Source organism: Anomaloglossus baeobatrachus, chromosome 5 (genome assembly GCF_048569485.1).
Source record: "Anomaloglossus baeobatrachus isolate aAnoBae1 chromosome 5, aAnoBae1.hap1, whole genome shotgun sequence".
Taxonomy (NCBI): Eukaryota; Metazoa; Chordata; class Amphibia; order Anura; family Aromobatidae; genus Anomaloglossus; species Anomaloglossus baeobatrachus.
Window position 1 is genome coordinate 415332831 of NC_134357.1, and position 24054 is coordinate 415356884.

Consider the following 24054-nt stretch of genomic DNA (forward strand, 5'->3'; position numbering starts at 1 on the left):
ACAAAACACAAGGCTGTAAGTTGATCATGCTTCTGTGAAGAGCCTATGTGGACAAATTGTATGACCTATATGACCTGCAGCTTTTCCAGACTTGTCTCCCATTTCACATCTGTGTGTGTGTGTGTGTGTGTGTGTGTGTGTGTGTGTGTGTGTGTGTGTGTGTGTGTGTGTGTATGTATGTATGTATGTATGTATGTATGTATGTATGTATGTATGTATGTATGTATATAATAAATATAAATATAAATTTTATATATATATAACACCGTGTGCAGAATTATTAGGCAAGTTGTATTTTAGAGGATTTTTTTGATCAACAACTATGTTCTCAATCAACCCAAAAGACTCATAAATATCAAAGCTTAATATTTTTGGAAGTTGGAGTGGTTTTTTTTTTAGATTTGGCTATCTTATGAGGATATCTGTTTGTGCAGGTAACTATTACTGTGCAGAATTATTAGGCAACTTAATAAAAACCAAATATATTCCCATCTCACTTGTTTATTTTCCCCAGGTAAACCAATATAACTGCACAAAATTTAGAAATAAACATTTTTGACATGCAAAAACAATACCAAAAAAATTAGTGACTAATATAGTCACCATTCTTTATGATGACACTCAACAGCCTACCACCCATAGCTTCTGTCAGTTGCTTGATCTGTTTACGATCAACATTGCGTGCAGCAGCCACCACAGCCTCACAGACACTGTTCCGAGAGGTGTACTGTTTTCCCTCCCTGTAGATCTCACATTTTATGAGGGACCACAGGTTCTCTATGGGGTTCAGATCAGGTGAACAAGGAGGCCATGTCATTATCTTTTCATCTTTTAGACCTTTACTGGCCAGCCACGCTGTGGAGTAGTTGGATACATGTGATGAAGCATTGTCCTGCATGAAAATCATGTTTTTCTTGAACGATACCGACTTCTTCCTGTACCACTGCTTGAAGAAGTTGTCTTCCAGAAACTGGCAGTAGGTCTGGGAGTTGAGCTTCACTCCATCCTCAACCCAAAAAGGTCCCACAAGTTCATCTTTGATGATACCAGCCCATACCAGTACCCCACCTCCACCTTGCTGGCATCTGAGTCGGAGTGGAGCTCTCTGCCCTTTACTGATCCAGCCTCTGGCCCATCCATCTGGCCTATCAAGAGTCACTCTCATTTCATCAGTCCATAAAACCTTTCAAAAATCAGTCTTAAGATATTTCTTGGCCCAGTCTTGACGTTTTATCTTATGTTTCTTGTTCAAAGGTGGTCGTTTTCAGCCTTCCTTACCTTGGCCATGTCCGTGAGTGTGGCACCTTATGCTTTTTGATACTCAAGTAACGTTGCAGCTCTGAAATATGGCCAAACTGGTGGCAAATGGCATCTTGGCAGCTTCACGCTTGATTTTCCTCAATTCATGGGCAATTATTTTGCGCCTTTTTTGCCCAACACGCTTCTTGAGACCCTGTTGGCTATTTGCCATGAAACGCTTGATTGTTCGGTGACCACGCTTCAAAAGTTTGGCAATTTCAAGAGTGCTACATCCCTCTGCAAGACATCTCACAATTTTGGACTTTTCAAAGCCCATAAAATCTTTCTTCTGACCCATTTTGCCAAAGGAAAGGAAGTTGCCTAATAATTAAGAATACCTTATATAGGGTGTTGATGTCATTACACCGCACCCCTCCTCATTACAGAGATGCACATCACCTGATTTACTTAATTGGTAGTTGGCTCTCAAGCCTATACAGCTTGGAGTAGGACAATATGTATAAGAAGTATCATGTGATCAAAATACTCATTTGCCTAATAATTCTGCACACTCTGTGCGTGTGTGTGTGTGTGTTTATATATATATATATATATATATATATATATATATATATATATATATATATATATATATATATATATATATATATATATATATATATATATATATATATATATATATATATATATATATATAAATATATAAATAAATAAATATATATATAAATAAATATAAATATATATATATATATATATATATATATATATATACCATAATATACATAAACATGTAATGTATAACCTTACCAGCAGATCTGCCACAGGAGCCTAATGGTGGTTTTTTGGAGATTTTTGTTTTGTATTTTTGAAACTTTCCCCCCCTCCCCCCCCTCTGATTCAGGCTAGACTATTAGGCTATTTACCATTGTCAGTTGGATGTAATATAATGTTAATTATTTTTCTTTTAAGGTATGTGCAACAGATAAAGCTTTGGAATTCGACAGAGATTTCCGAATTCGCCACTATGCCGGAGATGTTGTGTGAGTATTGGGGAGACATAGTGCGGCCGACCAGTAACATCACATAAACTCAGTCACTTGTGCAATAATTTGGTCTTGGACACATATATGGGGATGTTTTGTGGTGTGATGTCCGTGTATTTTCTTGCAGTTACTCTGTGGTGGGATTCATTGATAAGAACAAGGACACGTTATTTCAGGACTTCAAGAGGCTCATGTACAACAGGTGAGAAGAAGCAATGGTGTGCTTGTGTACAGATTATAAAGGAGCCTATTGTGGTTATCATACAGTAAAGCAGGTGGCCCTGCTATTTGTTACCGCAAGCTAGCAATGGTCCTGATTGTCTCAGATAAGTGATTTCTGATATGGCAGCTCAGACTCTTATTGATGGGTCAGGACGGATATAACATTGATGCAACCAACCTATGCAGCCGTACGTAGGCCCCTAAGTTAAAGGGACCATTACCAAAGCAGGTGAAATTCTGTATTCTGATGAGCTATTGAAATGCAAAGAGCCCATATATTGTTCTCGCATAGGGCCCTCTTATGTCTATGTCCACTCCTTGATCTGGATATACAGTGGCTTAAAAAAGTATTCATAACTTTTCCACGTTTTTTTACGTTACACCAACTAAATTGAATGTGTTTTATTGGATCTCTATGTGATATACCAACACAAAGTAACAAGTATTTGTGAATTGTAAAGGAAATGATACATTGTTTTCTAAATGTGAATAATATAAATCTGAAAATTGTGACGTACATTTGTGTTAAGCCCCTGAGTCAACACTTTGTAGGACCACCTTTCACTGCAATTACTGCTACTAATCTTTTGAGGAATGCCTCTACCAGATTTGCACATCTAGAGATTGAAAATGTTTGCCCATTTTTCTTTGAAAAATATCTCTGGCTGAGTGCGCTTGGATGGAGAACGTCTGTGAACAGCAAATTTCAGGTCTCGTCACAGATTCTTAATGGTGTTTAGGTCTGTACTGTGACTGGGCCATTCACACACATGAATATGGTTTGATCTAAACCAGTGGTTCCCAAACTCCAGTCCTCAACGCCCCCAACAGGTCATGTTTTCAGGATTTCCTTAATATAGCACAGGTGATGCCTTGATAATGATTCCATTACCTGTTCAATAGTAAGGAAATCCTGAAAACATGACTTGTTGGGGGCCATGAGGACTGGAGTTTGGGAAACCCTGATCTAAACCATCCACTGTAACGCTGGCAGCATGTTTAGGGTCGTTGTCCTTCTGGAAGGTGAACCTACTACGTCTCCCAGTCTCAAGTCTTTTGCAGTCTCTTACAGGTTTTCCTGCTGGATTATCTTGTATTTAGCTCCATCCATCTTTCCATCACCTCTGACCAGCTTCCCATACACATAGTGTTTTTCATTTAGCCCAAAACGTTCTACTTTGTTATCTGACTAGAGCACCTTCTACCACATACTGTGTACCCTACAAGGCTTTTTGCCAGCTGCAATGGGGAGTTCTTATGGCTTGTTTCAAAAATGTATTTCTTCTTGATACTTTTCCTTAAAGACCAGATTTGTGGAGCATACGACTAATAATGTCTTGAGGGCAGATTATCCTTCCTGATCTGTGGATCTCCACAGCTCCTCCAGAGTGACCCTGGACCTCTTGGCTGCTTCTCTAGTTAGTGCTCTCCTTGCTTGGGATGTCAGTTTAGGTGGACTGTCATGTCTTGGTAGGTTTGCAGATGTGACATACTCCTTTCATTATTCTATGACGTATTGAACTTTGCTCTGTGAGATGTTCAGAGCTTGGGCTGTTTTTTTTATAACCTAACTGTACTTTACTTTTCTCCACAACTTAATCTGTGACCTGTCTGGTGTCTTCTTTTTTTTTCATAATGGTGTTTGATTCCTAATGTTCTCAAATAGATCTCTGAGGCCTTCACAGAACAGCTGTAGTTGTACTGAGAATAAATGATACACAGACTCCATTTACTAATTAGGTGACTTCCGGAAGTAATTGGTCACTCAGAATTGGCGCTAAAAACAAATGCATGTCACAATTTTTAGATGTATTTTTTTTAAATATTTAGAAAATCATGTATCATTTTTTTTCTTGCTACTTTGTCAACACAAACACTTCACGTAAAATCCTAATAAAATACATTTAAATTTGTGGGTTTAAGGTGGAAAAAAATGTGGAAAAGCTAACGGGGTATGAATACTTTTTCAAGTCACTGTATACATCACAAATGTGTTGCCTCAGTTTATGCATCAAATAGAAAATAAATACAGAAAACAGAATATACAATAAACTGTGTTTCATGATTGTGACACCCCTACATAAACTCTATTATTTATCGTCATTATTATTTTATTTCCCATTTTCTAAGTAACAACCCTGTGCTGAAGAATATGTGGCCAGAAGGGAAGCTGAGCATCACCGAGGTCACAAAGCGTCCACTGACTGCAGCTACCTTATTCAAGAACTCCATGATCGCCCTTGTAGACAACCTGGCGTCCAAGGTAAAAGAAGCAGGAATGCCATGTGATCGCTGACCGCTGTGTGCAGGAGTAGCACCTAGACTTCACGGTTTGACTATAATCCTAAAAAAAAATTGAGCGCCAATGTGGAAACCTTGAGCGGTTTTACTTTCTTTCATATTAGTTTGTTTTTTAATTCTGAGATTAGTTTTGTTACTATATTGCATTACTTTACTTGTTGTGATCTTGATTTATAGAGTGTTGTATTTTTTGTTTTTTAAGATGCACCAGGTTATCAGGCGCACCCCAAATTTAGAGGGAAAAAAAGGTTAAAAAAAAAATATGGGGTCCGTTTTATAATCCGGTGGTGTTTTATCATGGAGAGGGGGCAGTAGCGGAGCTGGGGTCACAGGAGGCAGGGGCTGTACTGGAGTATTGCAATGCTGCCAGTGGTACAGAGGGGGCCTAGATACTCAATGCGGGCGCTGCTCTTTGCAGGGCTGGTGACGCGGCTCTGCTCTGTGCGTGGCTGGTGACGTGGCTCTGCTCTGTGCAGAGCTAGTGATGCGGCTCTGCTCTGTGCGGGGCTGGTGACATGGCTCTGCTCTGTGCAGAGCTAGTGATGCGGCTCTGCTCTGTGCAGAGCTAGTGACGTGGCTCTGCTCTGTGCAGGACTGGTGACGTGGCTCTGCTCTGTGCAGGACTGGTGACGTGGTTCTGCTCTGTGCAGGGTTAGTGATGTGACTGTGCTCTGTGCGGGGCTGGTGACGCAGATCTGCTCTGTGTGGGGTGGCGTGGCTCTGCTCTGCGGGGGAGGCGGTGAGTCACCAGCCATTCTGAAGATGGCGGTGAGGGCTTCAAATAATGGCGGCCGGAGTTGGCGCGTGCGCGCAGATGAGAGCTTTAGCTGAGAGCTCCATCTGTGCAGGCGCTGACTCTAGGTGCCATTATTTGAAGCCCTGACCGCCGACATCTTCGAATGACCGCCCGCCACACAAAGCAGCCCCGCGCAGAGCAGAGCCCCACCACCCAATGCACAGAAGAGCGTCGCACAGACCAGCGTGGGCAGCACACCGCATAGCATTACCCCTGCCTCCTTTGACCCCTCTTCACCACCCACCGGTAAACTACATTTGGATTTTAACATGCACCACTCCTTTTCCCCTCAAATTTTTGAGAGGAAAAGTGTGTCTTATAATCTGATATACGATATATTATAGTCCAGTATTGCACTTACATTTTTGCAGACTTCAGAGCTGAAATCGAATATAAAACTCATTATCTAAATCAAAAAAGTCAGTGGAGCCTCTGTTAGGAGTCTCAACACAGAAAGTACCTAGGATTTCACTGTGTTGAGCGCCCTCGCTGGCTGCCGGCAGTGTTTTCTCTGGCTGGTCTCCCCGAGATCAGTGATTGTTTTGTCTTGTTGGTCTACTAGGCATTGCTCCCACATGGCCAGAATCCTACTCCACACTGATGAAGGGCAATACCCCGAAACAGCTGTCTGTGGATGGATACCTGGCCTTGGTATTTCCCTTGTCATATCTTTAAACTTGTCAAAAAGTTGGATATTGACTAAAAGGGCCACTTAATATGGTGGTTTTGGTGGTCTCCTAAAAAGAGCCACTCCTTGGCTGGGTCCTTCCTGGAGGGATATCTAGCTGGTTTCTGTGTTGAGACTCCTAACAGAGGCTCCACAGACTTTTTTGATTTGCATATTTCCCAGGGGGCAATGTAGCTAGGATTTCACTGTGTTGAGCGCCCTCGCTGGCTGCGGGCAGTGTTTTCTGTGGCTGGTCTCCCCGAGATCAGTGATTGTTTTGTCTTGAAACTCATTATCTAAACAGATTCTCCTATGGTAATTTACATTATGGAATATGTGAGATTTACATTGTGAACTCTGTGTTGGTAATTGATATAAGAAAGGCTATTGTAATGTAAAAAGGAATCTCTTCTACCTGATCTAACCCTGTGTCTTCTGGTGATATCTTAGGAGCCATATTATGTACGATGCATTAAACCAAATGACAAAAAGTCACCATCTCTATTTGATGAGGAGCGATGCAAACACCAAGTAGGGTACTTGGGCTTACTGGAGAATGTCCGTGTCCGACGAGCTGGTTTTGCATATCGTCAGGTGTATGAGAGGTTTCTTCACAGGTACGTGTAATTCTTTTCACTTTCCTTCCAAGTATATTATGGCACAACAGGTCTCCATCACATGGAATGGGAGGGTTGGGTGATACTTGATGAGGGCATGTTAGATTATAGTTTGTAGCCTTTGTCTTCAGTTCCATTTATCATCGATCTTCCATGTCCACCACTCCAGGTACAAGATGATTTCCCAGTTGACATGGCCGAACCACGACTTGCCTTCAGACCAAATTGCTGTACAAAAACTCTTGACAGAGTGTGGTTTTCACCAGGATGCGGCCTATGGAAGAACCAAAGTTTTTATTCGCACTCCACGTACCCTGTTCTCCCTGGAGGAGAAGCGTAGCGTGATGTTGATAAGAATCATCCTCTTCCTGCAGAAGGTATGATGGAGTCTAGCTGAATTATTGTTGATTTCTTAGGTATACAACCTATATTTGTAATCTAAGTCCATTCTTAATATTCCTCCAGATATGGAGAGGAACACTGGCCCGCTGGAGATATAAGAAAATGAAGTCTGCCCACACAATAATGCGCTACTATAGACGCTACAAAGTGAAGTCCTACATTCTTGAGGTGGTCCGGAGGTTCAATGGGGTCCGGAACAGCAGAGATTATGGGAGAAATGTAAAATGGCCAACACCCCCTAAGGTGCTCCGACGATTCCAGGAATGTATGCAGATCATCTTCAACAGGTGCTTAAGATGGCGCATTAAATTTAGCAATTTGTCGAGATGTCACCAAATTAACAGAGAGCGTGTAATCTTCTTATTTCAGATGGAGAGCTTATCAGATAATAAAGACTATACCGCCTGCGGACATACCAAAAATCAAGGCTAAAGTTGCTGCCTTTGAAAATCTGAAAGGGCAGAGAGCCGATATGGGTCTTCAAAGGAGTTGGGAAGGAAACTACTTGTCGTCGGTAAGTGCTAATGAAAAACACGCTTACATGTTTATCTTTGAACATCACTGTACAGAAACTTGTTTAAAGGATTTTTCCAACCTTTTTTTTTTTTTTTTCGGGAGTGCCCAGCTCTCCAGCCTCTCATCTTCCTAAGTGCAGAGGAATGAGGGAAAGCATGGATTTCTAATTTATGGACACTTTAGGCCCAAAGTGTCTGCCCACGATGCTGCTATCTTAGTTCTGCATCTTTTGGATGAGCGGTACAATTGAAAGTGGCTGGGATCGGGATCTAACCACTCCCTTTAGCGATCCCAATAGTCATTATGAAGGAGCTTGTTCAGCCACCGCTGCTGTTCATCAGCAGAGACCAGTCCCGTGGCAGTGAGCAGGAAACAATAAGATAAAAAAAAAAGCATAAAGATTTTGGGGAGAAAGGGGAAAAGTGTTAGTAATTGGTAAATTACAAAATTGTAAATGTATCCATTTTAAAAAGATGGGAATAACTCTTTCATATCTCACTCTGTACCTTTCCAAACAGTTTGTATTCCAAGCCAAAGCTGCATTTCCAATTCTTCAGGCTTCAGAGCTATACTCTCCCAGAATTTCTTGCAGGTCAAAAAGCCATATTTCTTTCCTCTTACAGAAACAAGAAAACAGCCAAGATTCAGGATTGTTTGTATCTCGGGCAAGTGAGCTACAGAGAAAAGACAAGTTCATGCAACCTCTCTTCTCCTGTAATGTGCGCAAGGTATGTATGTGCATCTAGATATCAACATTTTAGGAAGCCGATCAGCACACATGTATCTATGATTCACATGGCACAATGCTGAGATGTAGGTAAGATTTCCTTCACTTAGGGCAAAAGGTTCAATACACTCCCATCAGTATCTAAATACTTAATTCTCAACAACGTGGTCCTTTGATGAATTCAGTTCCAAAACCATGCGTTTTTCAAGCAGAAACTGTGTCAAGGCATTCTTCAATTTGTTTTCCTGAAGCAATTTTTGAGAAAGTTTTTAAGAGTTTTGGAAGAGGTTTTTTTCCTGAAGCTTTCATTGGGGGATTTTAATTAGTTCCTAGTTTGATCAGGTTTCCTTCAGGATCCTCTTCAAAGGAGTGACAAGATGTTTTTGGGGTTTTTTTCCTTCAGGCCTTTTTCAAAACTTCTTCAGGAAAAAAACTCAAACAACTCTTTATATAAAGAACAAAGTGGATTTCCCAGTAAAATTAATTGTATTGGTCTGTTCACACTTTTTGCTGAATTATTGGAGCAGAAAGCGGATATTCTCCAAATCCTCCTCATAGAAGCAAAACTCCTCAAAAACTTGGAGTTTCTGCTCTGTTTCCAATATAAAAACACTACAAGAAGCCTCAGGGACGATTCATTAAGATGGGTGATTTTGTCGCCAGTGTTGATGAGGAATCTTCAGTTGCTCTCAATTCATTAGGAGATGCATACCTCTTAATGAATCAGGAGCGTCTAGCTAAAGGCGCGTGCCTTCATGCCAAGCCCCAGAAATCTCACTCCAGTTCCTGTAAGGCTGCTTTCACACATCCGGCTAGAGCTGTGCGGCTCAATCCGGCTGTGCAAGCTATGCAACGGATGCGGTGAAAACACCGCATCCTTTGCATAAGTTTTTCCCATGCGGCCCGTCCGGTTTTTGCCGCTTGCGGCATGCTACTGAGCATGCGCAGTGGCAAAAACCGCATGCGGCGGCCGGATGCGGTTTTTGCCGCATCCGGCCGCCATAGGCATGCATTGAAAAATGCGCCGCATCGGCCGAATGCGGCGCGATGCAGTTTTTTTTTGCCGCACGAAAAAACGTGCCAGGCAACGTTCCATCCGGCCGCCGCATCGGCTAAATCTGCCGCATGCGGAAAAAAACGGATGGAACGCAAGGCCATGTGGCACAATGCAGCACTAATTAAAGTCTATGCAGAAAAAACGCAACCGGCAGCAAAAAAAAAACGGTTGCAATTTTCCTGCAAAGTGCCGGATTGTGCCGCATTGCAGAAACCGGAGGTGTGAAAGCAGCCTAAGTAACGGCATAGCTTGAATTAGTCAAACTGGCTTCACATCTGTCACCACACCCCTGCCCTGCCCCAGCTCTGCCCATTTTGGTACAGCAAAGAAACAGCAAAATGACTCCAAATTGTGCAGAAATTTTGCCACTTTTGAGGCAATTTAGGCAAGAATGCTAACCCAAAAAATCTTTGAAGAATCGGGGCCTTAAGGGTACTTTACACACTGCGATATCGGTACCGATATCGCTAGCGAGCGTACCCACCCCTGTCGGTTCTGCGTCACGGGCAAATCGCTGCCCGTGGCTCACAACATCTCTAACACCTGTCACACGGACTTACCTTCCCTGCGACGTCGCTCTCGCCAGCGATCCGTCTCCTTTCTAAGGGGGCGGTTCGTGCGGCGTCACAGCAACGTCACACGGCAGCCATCCAATAGCTGAGCAGGGGCGGAGATGAGCGGCCGGAACATGTCGCCCACCTCATTCCTTCCTCATTGCCGGTGGACGCAGGTAAGGAGATGTTCGTCATTCCTGCGGTGTCACACATTGCGATGTGTGCTGACACAGGATTGACAAACAACATCTTACCTGCAGCAGCAACGATATTATGAAAAGGAGCGAAGTGTCAACGAGCAACGATTTTTCACGTTTTTGCGCTCGTTGATCATCGCTCCTTGGTGTTACACGCTGCGATGTTGCTAACTGTGCCGGATGTGCGTCACTAACGACGTGACCCCGACGATATATCGTTAGCGATGTCGCAGCGTGTAAAGCACCCTTAAGTGTGAATATACAGTACCCTAAGAGTTTTTGAAGAAGAATATAGAACATAGCTCTAAAAGGGAAATAATTTGGGACATTTATGTATTTTTCAATAAGATTTCATAATATTATAGAACTTTTTTACTGTGCCTTTGAAGCACTGTGTATTTGCTAGTTTATATTGCAACTTTTCGTGCTTACAATACAATACAATACGATACTATACACTTTATTGATCCCAAGGAAAAGTATGGTATTTTAGTATTTAGAATTTTTTTCGAACTGAAAAGAACATTATAACATTATCCCATGGTGTTTTAGAGGTTTATATTGTCAGTAGTGATGGCAAAGCAAATAAATGTATATCAGCACTCTCTATAGTACGAGATGACTGTGTGCAGCTGATATTAGTGAATTACTGGTAACTCCTCTTATCTGATTGTCTACTTCTTTTCTTCACGCAGGTCAACAGATTTAATAAAGTAGAAGATCGGGCCATCTTTATAACTGATAGACACTTATATAAACTGGATCCCAAGAAGCAGTATAAAGTCATGAGCAGCACTCCTCTTTATAATGTAAGTGATGAATGCTCTCCATTTCAGGAAAATGACTTGGATATTTTGCACTAGTTGTCCAACATCTTAAAGGACTTGTCCAGGATCTGATAAAATTGGTCCCAAGGCTGCTGATGATTAACCCTAGAACGCGCAACCATAGAAATCTACCATAGAAAACAAGTGACCTAGCAGGCCTGCGAGGCCCCAGGTATGCATTCTAGGGTTAAAGATTAAAAATGAAGCACTACTTACCTGTTGAAGCGCCTGCCCCTCCTCCCCTGCACTGTATTTATAGTGCTGTAGCAGTTGATGTTTTATATACAACACATGAACGCTGCAGACAATTATTGGCCTCAGTAATGATGCTGAAGTAGACAGCACAAAAAACACAAAGCCAATGATTGACTGCAGTGGTCACAGATTGTATACAGGGCTGCCCTTTTGACAGAGTACAGCATAGAGCAGTGGAGAAGCGGCAGAAGAGAGGCAGAGGCTCAAACAGGTAAAGCTTATTTTGTTATGTTAAATCATTACCAACCTTAGCCCCAACTTTGACTGATACTAGACAACCCCTTTAAATCAATCCTTATGTGTGTTTCTTACCCAAAGAGTAGAAATTGGATGTGATTTGCAGTGTCAAATTTTAGACATGCCAATTTCATGCCTGTATGTAGGACTGTGTTGCCGGTCAGGAGATTAAAGGGGTTGTCCAAAGTTCTCAATAAGGAGCACACCATTCCTTAGCCTGACGCCATTTGACTTGAAGGAGCAGTGTGCTCCTGATTTATTGACCGCTTTGGACGTCCACATCGTTGCTCCACTGGCCTGAACTGTACTGCAGCCAAAGTTAGTTTTGCCTCTGCATCATCGGAGGAGCACAGAGGCACTGAAGCTGGTAACATCCAACAATCCATCCAGTTTCACAGTAGTGCTCACGAGCTCTTTGCCTAGGGTACTGGCCAACTCTGACAGTCTGCATAGGTGGCTGATAACCTAGGCAACAAATGATACTCAATTGAGTTAAAAATCCCTGTGTTATTGGGAACAGATTGGATTTTTATTGAGAAAATTGCCAAGTTGCTCATCTTTACAAGTACTTTTCAACTTTACTCATTTATAATAGTGAGACAACCCCTCAAAGACTGATGGCACATCCTACCTTCCTAATATGAACAGGTGCAAACTGAATATGAAACAGTAACAAAAAGGAGAAAGTTGCAATCTGTAGTTGTAAGATATGTGGAACAATGAATATGGGAATATAGACATGCATTACTGCTATGAAAAAACATATAAAAATTGAGATACTTAGCACACAAAATTGGCCAGATTTTATGTGAGCCCAACAGCCAGTGGCAAGGAGACCTCATTTTTGTTGGGTCCCTATCAAACTAATGCCTCTCTTTGGGTTAAAAAAATCCTACAATTTATGGGCAGACACGAACCTGCAAATGGAGAATTAAAATTGCCTGAGACTGAAGAGCAGGAGTGCTCAATCAAAAGGCATAATCCTGTAATCTAAGAAAAAGACTGATGGCACATCCTACCTTTCTAATGTGAACAGGTGCATACTGAATATGAAACATAGTAACAAAGACACATGTGGTAAGAAAACTGTTCAGTATATTTTTTGTCTGGCCTCTTTATTAATAGTACATAGAAATGTTACAATGTTTGAATGACAGATTTTCAACCTTTATGTAGAATAATATATTCCCACAGTGAAGTGATTTGATTGTGGCCTCTTGTGTATATGCTGTTACAATCTTATTGTCCTAATCTGATCCATGTGAAATCTTAACAATAAGACTCCTATATTTGCTAAGTGACATCTCAGACAACAGCACCCCTTGTGGCCATATTGAGTAAATCATTTTACTATCCATCCAAACCGAATGGTATGTTTACTATAATGTGCTTAAAGCGCACTAATCACCAGGATTTTCATATATAACCTAAAGCCAGTGCTATACTGGCACTATCAGGCTGATTCTCTACATACCTACAGTGGTCAGCTCGGATGTTTAGGTTTTGAAATCCAAGAAAGTAAAGTTTTTATAAAATCAGCAGCTTCTTGAGTGACAGCAGCTGAGGACCAGATAATAGCTGGTGGGTGTTCATAGTTATCCCCTCCCCCTGTTAGAATTAGCATAAGTATTATACAATCGATTTTTTTTTTTTTTCACTACCGTGTTTCCCCGAAAGTAGGACCCCCCCGAAAGTAAGGCAGGGTGGGGGTTTCGGGGGGGTCCGCCAATGTAGGGCACCCCCCGATTGTAAGGCAGGGTAGCGGGGGGGGGCCGGGGAATGTAAGGCCGCCTATGGGTGGGGGTCCCTGGGGAAAGTACAGGAACTTACCGCTGTTCCCTCGCTCCATCCAGGCGGCCTTCTCCAGTCTCGTGCCACCCGTGGTCCGCCTCCGGTGAATGGCCCCCGCAAGGCTCCCTGCTGGCCATCAGCTCGAGCTGTGATTGGCCAGTCAGCCGGCTCGCAGCTGATTGGCCCTCAGCTCGAGCTGCGATTGGCCAGTCAGCCGGCTCGCAGCTGATTGGCCGAATCAGCCGGCTCGCAGCTGATTGGCCGAAATCAGCCGCGACGTCACCGCCTGCAGGCTCGCTCCGATTGGTCCAGCGTCCCCGGCATCCGAATCGTCAGCCCGGCACAAGTAACGGTAAGTTCCGAAACTGTGTGTGTGTGTGTGTGTGTGTGTGTGTGTGTGTGTGTTATGTGTATGGGTGCTGTATGGGGCTGTATGTGTCAGTGTGTGTGTGTGTGTGTGTGTACGGTACCGGTACGATATGTGTGGGTGCCGTGTGGGGCTGTACCGGTACCGTATGTGTCAGTGTGTGTGGTGGCAGAGTGGGGGGCAGAACCACTGTATGGGGAGGCTGCAGGGGGGAGGATGGGGTGGATGCCTGATCCCAAACAATGGGGAGGCTGCAGGGGGGAGGAAGGGGTGGATGCCTGATCCCAAACAATGGGGAGGCTGCAGGGGGGAGGATGGGGTGGATGCCTGATCCCAAACAATGGGGAGGCTGCAGGGGGGAGGATGGGGTGGATGCCTGATCCCAAACAATGGGGAGGCTGCAGGGGGGAGGAAGGGGTGGATGCCTGATCCCAAACAATGGGGAGGCTGCAGGGGGGAGGATTGTCATTTTTTTTCCAATGTAAGGCCTCCCCCGAAAGTAAGGCAGGGTGGGACTTTTGGGGGTAAAATTAATGTAAGACAGGGCCTTACTTTCGGGGAAACACGGTAGCTGGACCTGTGTGAGGTCATACCCATGTGACCAGAAGGGGCGGGGTCTCAGCAATCAGAAAAATGTTGCTTCCTGGTATCAGCTTTGTTGGCTGAGGCCCCGCCTCTTCTGGTCATATGGGTATGACCTTACCACAGGTCCTGCTAGTGAAAAAGTAAATCTATTGTATCATACTTATGCTGTTTCTAACAGGGGGAGGGGATAACTCTGAATACTGCCCCAGATATTATCTGCTCCACAGCTGCTGTCACTCAAGAAGCTGCTAATTTTATAAACTTTACTTTCTTGGATTTCAAAACCTAAACATCCGAGGTGACCACTACAGGATATAGGTATGTATAGAATCAGCCTGATGGTGCCAGTATAGCACTGGCTTTAGGTTATATAGGAAAAATATTTTATAATTAAGACTATGTTCACATGCAGCGTTTTACCATTGTTTTTATTTTTCTTTCTGAAGATAAAATCTGCTCTCCTGGCAGTAAATAAGCTGCTTACAAAAAGCAGGTTTTGCTGCGTTTTTTGCAGCTTTATTTTTGTGTGGATTGTATGTGTAATTTGTCTGTAGTAGATGCTTAATAAAGTTAGTTTTATTCCCCAAAAATGTGTCAAAAACGGATGGTTGCACTTTCTTATGCTTTCTATGGGTGTAAAACGCTGTAAAAACTCTGAAAGAATTGATATTCTGCAGATTTCCAATTCGGTCAGTAACAGTCTGGAAACAGCGCCACCTTTGTCCATAGGCTGTGTTTCGGTATTGCAGCTTAGCTCTGCTAACCTTCAGCCCAAGGTCAAACTTGGCAGTGTTGATCAAATAGAAAGCGAGATCTACTTGATACAAGTCTGTTAAGGCAACATTTCCATCTCTCCCTATATAGAATATCTCCCTGCGATCACAATTACCTTAATGACAGCTGACAGCTTTGTCCCAGCTGTCGGGGTCCTCGCCCACAAGTCTGATCATGTCTATAGCGAAAGTCGATACAATCCTTACCTTATCAGATAACACTCCCCTGTGGCCTGCATATTAATGTGTGCACTGCCATAAAATGAGGTTTTTGGTATTGTTCTCTATAATTTCTCAAAATTAATTCTTATTCATTCACGCAAATATACATTTCTATGTTTTGGCACCAAGTTTTCATTATTTGAACTTGGAGACATTGATCACTTTATGGATTACTACTATTACTGCTGGTGAATGTATGATGATGAAAGTGCCCATGTGCTTATGCTAAAAGCTGTCAGCGTCCTCCTTCATAAAGATTGGACTGTAAGTTATATTGTGCACATGACATACATTATTAATTGAAGGGTGTAAATGAATGGACAAGATTTTTTTTTTTTCTTCATGACAAGCATCAATATTTAAAGGGACTCTGTCAACAGGTTTTTGCTACCTCATCTGAGAGCAGCATGATGTAGGCAAAGAGACCCTGAATCCAATGATGTATCACTTAGATTACTGGGTGCAGCCGTTCTGACACAATAAAAAATGTTAGATTTAGCCATGTAGCAGGGCTGAGAGAGCTGCCCACACCAGGCACTCAATAGAGATTGTACATTGACAGTGAGGTGTCAATCACAGCAGGGGCATGCTGGACTGCTCTGCACTTGAGTTTCTAGTCCTGTAATGATAAGGGTCCTGCTGTTTAAACAGACTTCACAAATAAAAAATCCAACTGTAACAAGACAGGCATGCCTAAACTTTCTGTGGTAACCATTGCAGCATTATGGCTTTCGCTTACATAGCAAAAACCTGCCAACAGATTCCCTTTAAATGCAAAATTTTAGAAACTTCCCTCCCCGTTCTGTTAGAAAACCCCCCCCACATATCTACAATTGTGTGTCAGTTCTGTTTCAGTAAATGCTTAAAACTGCATTTTGCGGTTTCATTGTTATTCTGCCTGGAAATGTGTTGTGCCACAAACAAAGATCATTTTAGTCAATAGATCTTGGAATAATAATAAGTTCCACAATTGGATGCTTTTAAAAAAATTTGTTGCGGCACAACACAGAGGGAAAACCAGGAAAGAAGTTAATGAAGGCCCTGGCGAAAGGGGGAGGGGAGATAGGGCACCTTCTTACACCCACCTGTGACTTATCCCTGAGCTACCTAACGTCGCTAGACGAGTCTTTCTCACCATGCGCCGTCTTGTGCTTAGGCCCTCACTGACCCTGAACTTACCATGGCTAGGGAGTAGGTCAGTGAGACACTAGTCCCACTACTATAAAAAACAACACAAGGAAGGTAAGACAATCGGGTGTCGGAGGTCACAACAAAAAGCCCTCCTTGGTTTCTTCAGCAGGAAAATTCACAGCTGCAACTGTAACGACACCATAGCTATGCAGAGAGGAGCTCCTTCAACGTGGTTAGGATAGAGAATTCATCACCGGCATGGAGTAAAGCCAGGAGTGGGTATATATTGTGGAAGGGCGTGTTCACAAAATGCTGCAACTGTGATTAAGGTTAAGAGTAACTCAGGGAAAAAGTCCTTAACCTTTCCAGCATCAAATTAAAGTAAAACCAAACCACCCCAACAGAAGATGTAACCTGCAGGCGCGACATACTCATGACAGACAGGGCCATTACACAGCACATAGCAGGGACACATATATAAGATTATCTCAGCACAGGAACATTTTTTTAAACCCATCCAATTGTGGAACTTATTATTTTTCCAAGATTACAATGAACTTTAAAATTAACATTGCTCGTGAGAAAACCCCTTTAATTAAATTGCTTTCACCTTGACAATGGGGCATGTCCCACATATTGTGACCCTGACCAATCAGTGCTGACATTTGCTGACCATTTAGAGAAACACTGAATGGATAAGGGAATCGTAGTGTTCAGTTGTCTGTTTATTCTTTCAATTCCAGGAGTAATAACAGAGGGGCGACACAATGGAGAATTTTAAGAAAATGTTGCACCACAATAGCTGTTTTATGGGGATTACAAGTATGAAGCCAAAAAGACAGGCAAACTAATGCATACAATACCAATTTTCAGGAATCAAACTTAAATAAAACTGAAATTTGCCATAAATATGTAATTATTATTTTTTTTTTTAACCTGATTTAATCGCTGCTGTTTTCCAGAATCTGGCATTTTTTTATTTTGTTCCTATTCCTCTCTGTTCCTGGGATACTGTTCCTTGTATATAAATCAAGTCTTTAAGCCAAGTGGGCGTGGTCCACTTTTCATCATAGGAGTCTTTTTGATTGTCACGCCCAGTTGGCTGAAGAAAACACGTAGAGAAGAGGGGGCCATATCTCAGGACTGGAGCGGTGCAGGGATATAAAATAAACCATGCCAGATTCAGGAGAACAGAGGCAGTTACAGAGGGTTAAAAGAATATAAAAAAAGACATTCATGGCACTTTAAATATGACGAATTGTGATGGTGATTTACTGTATCTCGTAATGGAAAAACAGAAGCATTTTATTATTGGAGAAATATTTGTCCCCTATTGATTCAATCAGTCGTGTAAATTTTGCCTTTAAGCTGGGTGCTTAAACTATTACACAGAACTGGATACATTAAATTCAGCTATTGCTATGTCACCCGTCCTGTTATACACTGCAATGAATAATGCAGTCTTCTGCGCCCTAAGGACTATACATAATGCATATTCATCATGGAGGGCAGGGAAGAGCGGCTCTGTGTCATTGTCCCTTATGTTAGTCCTCATTCAGACGCTCGGGCTCGTTTCCGCATCGGGGTTATTGTCCCAGGTCTCGGCCTGAGCTAATAGGAGCATAGATTCCAGGCCTCACACCCCACGGTCAGTTCGGGGCTTGTAGGCAAAATGTGATTGCACTATGGCCGTCCTGAAATGATTGACTTTCTGTTCTTATGGATTAGACTGGCATAATCTAATGGGCATAATGGTACCCAGCATCAAAAAGACAAAGGATGTGAGTGAAGACATGGTAGTATCTACAGGGAGAAGGAGAATAAAGCAGCTGATGGGAATACAACACAAAACAGGGTAAAGAGGCTGCGAGCATCCACATTGGAACATGCAAGCAATTCTGCATCCAAAAGCATCCACTACTGGGGGATGGGGTTACCATGGAGATCTCCATGGAGATTGCCGCAGCCGGTGTCTGGTCCAGTGCTGGCTTCCTTCAGCTCGGCCTGCAGAGATGTTTGCTCTTACTACTCATCATCATTATTTTCTGTGTAAATTTCCTCTTATCTGAATGTTTTAATTTATTCCACAGCTCAATATAGAGCTGCGATTTGTCTGAAGAAAAACAGAATAAATACAGTGAAATTGTACACATATCTGATGCAAATCACTGTCCGCCATATCTACATCGAAGCCTATAGGGGAACATCTTATGGCTATTACCTAGTGATGAGCGCGCACTGCCATGCTCGGGTGCTCGGTCCTCATAATGGCTCAAGTACCAACTATAATAGAAGTGAATGGGGGAATCATCTGCATAAATGCTTGAGTTTCTCATTGACACCCATTATATTCAGTACTCGAGTCACGCCTATCCGAACACCAACTGCTCGTTACAAGTACCGAGCATGGTAGTGCTCGCTCATTACTACTTACGACATATAGCCAAGAATACAATCCCTGTTTGGATTTTTTGCGACATTGACAATAATTAAAGGGGTTTCCCCATCTCAAAGATCCTATCCCAATATGTATTAGGTATAATAATAATATTAGCAAATACCTCCAATTAAAAATGTAATGTAGTTCTCCTGATATAGCCATGTCTCTTACCTCATGTGCAGGGCATTGCAGCTTAGGTATCCATGGTTATGCCTAAGAGCATTTAACTAAGCTGCAATGCCCTGCACATAAGGTAAGGGACATGGCTATATCAGTAGAACTAGTCTACATTTCTAATTGGAAGTTATTACTAATATTGCTATTATAACATCTACTACATATTGGGATAGGATCTTGGAGATGGGAGTACCTCCTTTTAAATGCAATGTCACATCTGATCATGATCTTCATGTCACACTATACAAGTCGTTTCTTAGCCCTAGTGTATCCATTGCTCACACATAAGGGAATATTAAAAAAAAACAAAAAAAAAACTTTTTGGAATTCTGGTAACAGTCTGCAATCTTATCATTGACTTTTTTATATTTGATATATCTATTCTGTGTATTGTATATGTGACAAATAAAAAGTACAAATGATGAATCGGACCCATAATGCTTCTCTCCCAAAAAAAATCAGTGTTTTGCCTATTAGTATGCATTGATATTTTTTGTTTTTGTCTTTTACCTTTTTAACAAGTTTGGCTAAAGTTTCCACCCAAAAATTAGATCAAGGAGAAAAAAACTGAAGTACATTTGCATAAAAAATGTTTTGAAAACATCTGGAAACCTCAAACCAACGAGGAACATAAAAAAAACAAACAGTAAAATGCATATAACAGACTTAATATGGGCAAAGGGAAAACACCAAAAACTAGGCAAAGAAAGAGCCCAAGCAATAAAGAATCGAGCTGTATGTCTTCAGGAACTGGCATAAATCTTGTCCCGTAAAAAAGCAAAGGTGTGGTAGATGACCACCTGACAACCCAACAATGTAGACATTGTTGGACCAGAACCGGAACCTGCAGGTGTAGTGCTCATTTCTAAGTGTACACCACCCTAAATGTTAGAGTCCCACCTTATTCTTGAGTGTTTTCCTGAATTGGGAATATTGGCTTATCATATTTATGAGGTTGAAGGGTTGGGGTTTGGTAATAGCTGTTCTATTTGTGGTATTATTGACGGTTGACTCATAGAAAATAATTAGTATAGATGAGTATTGCTGACACTAATTATTGTAAAGTTATCCTACATGTGACAGGCCCGCGTACAAAAATATCAAGGGCTTCTCCAGGTTGTAGTTGAGATTACATGGTGTAATAAGGGCTAAATTTATGCGTCCATGTTTCTCTGACCTCAATGCCCGGATTAACACTGGGTCTCCTAACCAACCAAATGTCTAACAACCCAATTTATGCCAATGAAGATGTAAGATAGGGTCAGCAGACACACGGATGGTTCTAGCATTGAGGACGGTCTATAGAGTGTGAAACATGGACGTCTGTAGTCAACCTTAGGCTTTGTTCATGTCTGTGTCAACCATTTCATTAGGGACCTCCTTCACAAATTCCATCCAAATGGCACACCACGCCTTACTACTTTGCTTGCTAAAAGGATGGACACCATGATGGAAACCTGATGGATCTTATCATTGGTAATTCGATCTGTCGGGAATCCATGATTGCAGAATGAATTAGCTGAGAATCTGTCAGTGAGCTTGCGATCACTGTCTGATCGGTAGTATATTTCTCTAGTATCCATCTTTTTCTATGATCCTCACATCTGATTAATGACCACAAACTATGTCAAAATTGGATGTGTCGGGAAACAAAAGCGAACGGTGTAACATTTTTATATAACCAAACTGCAAAAATGATTTTTACCTCCAAACTCAAATTTTATTGTAAAAATAAATAAATATTGTACCCAGAGATGGACAATCCCTTTAACTTGTTTCAGAAGCCGCCGTGCAGCTGACCCACAATGTAGTGGCAACAGGTGGCCATATCGAAGATACCAATCTTGCTGTGTATCACGCTCCTTCTCAGTTTAGATACATAGCTATTTTTGTGGACTTATCTAGCTGATGTCTGACCGTTGTAAACCACAGATCGATCTCTCTTTTCTTCCACAAGGTATCTGGTATCAGTGTAACCGACGGGAAGGACCAGCTGGTGGTTTTCCACACGACAGACCGCAAAGACCTTATTGTATGTCTACGTTTCACTGGACAATCCCCTCAAGACAGTCGTGTGGGGGAAGTTGTTGGAGTCCTGGCCAACCATTTTAAGAAGTAAGTGTGCCGCAGTACACACTCATAATAAGCTGTCCAAAACTTTGATTCTCTATGCAAGATTTATCTTCTTTCAGAAATATCTCTGACATTCTGTAAATCTCTTTGATTGATAGTTGATTGCTTTTCATCCTTCTAGTATGACCATTCACATTGTGGTGGTCTGACCAGCTTTATAAGATATGAAGACCATGGAGGAGCAAAAGGGTCTTAATTGGTTAAAAATGGCAGATAACTGACATTGGTGCACTCACATGATGGGGTTGTGTGATACACAACACTGTATGGGTGTGAAACATCAGCTGTTGCAGATCCATGAGGAGAGGAAGAGTTAAACCGGAAAATGTGTGCTAGATCTGCGCTGCTGTGAGAAATGATCAGTAGAAAAGGAGACCAGGAGAAGAACATCTAGTTTATTTGACGCGTTTCGAAGCTATATAGCTTCTTCAGGATAAAACCACAACGTTTGAGGTTAATCCTGAAGAAGAAGCTGGATAGCTTTGAAACGCGTCAAATAAACTGCATGTTCTTCACCTGTGTGTCCTGGACTCCTTTTTCACTGATTATTTCTCACAGCAGTGCAGATCTAGCACACCTTTTTCTTATTTAACAGCTTTATAAGATGGACATTTTTTGTGTTCTGCCAATATACAGGAGAATTGAGTCTGTAAATTTACTGTGACCTTGCCTGAAAGACAGAGGGAAAACAGTCAATTTGTGCACTCGAGCATTACTCAGAATTCCATCCCATAAATTCATTGGGGACATCAATGGTCAGTGCTGAGTGCTCAAACCTATTGATTTGTCCTGCAAACGTCCCTCTCATATGTTTACCATAGATCGCCTTTCACTTCAGTGATATCAGTGGTTTTTAATGGATTAATAGACCTTGATGTACTGAGGTCCCAGATCTAAATAGTAAAAGTATATATACAAAATGGCATGAAAGTAGCCGTAGGCCATGTGCACATTTTAGTACTTGCAGATGATTTTTCCGCTTCAAAAAAAAGTGTTGGCAGGAAAAATAAGGAAAAAAACCTTGCATTTTTGCTTGTTTTTTTCCACAATTGCTGGAAAATGCTTCAAAAATAGTTAAAGAATTGACAAGCTACAAGTATAAAAAAAAAGGCTTTGAAGGTTGAAATCTGCAAGGAAAAATAAGCCGCGTGTACATGAGATGTCGGAAATCTCCTTGACTTTGCTGGCACTGTAAAACACAAAATTTTTGCTGTAGGAAAAAAAGCGTAATGTGTGAACAAGCCCATACACTTGTGTAGGTAGACACTAAATTAGGCTAAAGGCCGCTTTACACATCGCTCAAGCGATCTCGTTGGGGTCACGGAATTTGTGACGCACATCCGGCCGCTTTAGCCATGTCGGTGCGTGTGACACCTAAGCGATTTTGAATCGTCGCAAAAACATTTAAAATCGCTAAACGGTGACATGCCCCCCTATTCTCGATTATCGCTGCTGCTGCAGCTAGCGATGTAGTTCCTCGTTGCTGCGGCAGCACACATCGCTATGTGTGACACCACAGAAACGAGGAACCTCCCCTTACCTGCGTTCGCCCGCAATGAGGAAGGAAGGAGGTGGGCAGGATGTTACGTCCCACTCATCTCCGCCCCTCTGCTTCTATTGGGCGGCGGTTCAGTGATGCTGCTGTGACGTCGCTGTGACGCTGAACGAACCACCCCCTTAGAAAGGAGGCGGTTCGTCGGTCACAGCGACGTCGCTAGGCAGGTAAGTAGTGTGACGGGTCCGCGCGACGTTGTGCGCCATGGCCAGCGATTTGCCTGTGTCGCATAACCGATGGGGGCAGGTACGCACGCTAGTGATATCGGTCACGATATCGCAGCGTGTAAAGCGGCCTTTAGTTGCGTTTTCTTACATGGTTAGTTTATTAGGATTACATTTGTGTAAAGGACGTATCAGAAATCAATATGGAGTGAGGGGCAGCGCAGCTCTGACCTCTTCTTGATGTTTGAACCGTCCAAAGGCGGAGAGAGTGAAGCCGGCGGTGATCGGCCGCAGGGCTCTTCTAGCCTAACAACTTCACGTGAGCCCTGGGAGAGTGAGTGCCGACATCGCTGGAATGACTCCAGCACAAGACGTGAGTATAGGTTTTTTTATTATAGCGGGGGCAAACACTCAAATTTAGAAGGGGTTGTCCGAGTCCCCTTTAATAATTTTATTCATATAATGCCAACATATTCCGCAGCACTTTACAAATTACATTTTTGACTAGTTTAATCTTATAAGTGCTGGACATATTTTCCATCGAAGCTGCAACATTCTGTATCCTCACCCATCCCTCGTAGACTGTGAGCCCTCGCGGGCAGGGACCTCTCTCCTCTTGTACCTGTCCGTGCCTTGTATTGTTTGATTATTGTATCTGTCCCTATTTTGTATACCCTTTTTCACATGTAAAGCGCCATGGAATAACTGGCGCTATAATAATTAGTAATAATAATAGCATTCCTATACCTTTTTTTTGGGCCACCCTGAATCTGAGACCCCAACCATATTAGGTCAGATATCCAGTCATGGAGATGCCCTGATTAGGGTGCAAAAGTGAAATTTCCACATTTCTACAGTCCTCGGCTCTATCTTCCATTGCCTGGCTCCATAATGAGTGACACATACAGCTGGAGGGGGGGTCCATGCTTGTTCCTGTCACTTCTATGCATCCATGCTTAGCTTTCAGCTGTCTTCATTACCTTTTGTGTCACCCTCCCACTTCCTCTCTATCCTAGCTACGAAGCTACCGGCTCCTTT

The 24054-nt window shown here is 42.4% G+C and overlaps 1 protein-coding gene across 1 annotated transcript in view; it reads left to right on the plus strand.

Annotated features, from left to right (window-relative positions):
- The window catches only part of MYO1D (myosin ID), a 139224-nt gene that overhangs the window by 104676 nt on the left and 10494 nt on the right, over positions 1–24054 (plus strand). Inside the window, exons 12-21 of the mRNA XM_075350264.1 lie at positions 2230–2300; positions 2431–2505; positions 4656–4788; positions 6740–6906; positions 7076–7283; positions 7372–7595; positions 7678–7822; positions 8448–8552; positions 11055–11168; positions 21122–21279. Coding sequence (XP_075206379.1) covers positions 2230–2300; positions 2431–2505; positions 4656–4788; positions 6740–6906; positions 7076–7283; positions 7372–7595; positions 7678–7822; positions 8448–8552; positions 11055–11168; positions 21122–21279 — 1400 coding nt within the window. The remainder of the gene's footprint in view (positions 1–2229; positions 2301–2430; positions 2506–4655; positions 4789–6739; positions 6907–7075; positions 7284–7371; positions 7596–7677; positions 7823–8447; positions 8553–11054; positions 11169–21121; positions 21280–24054) is intronic.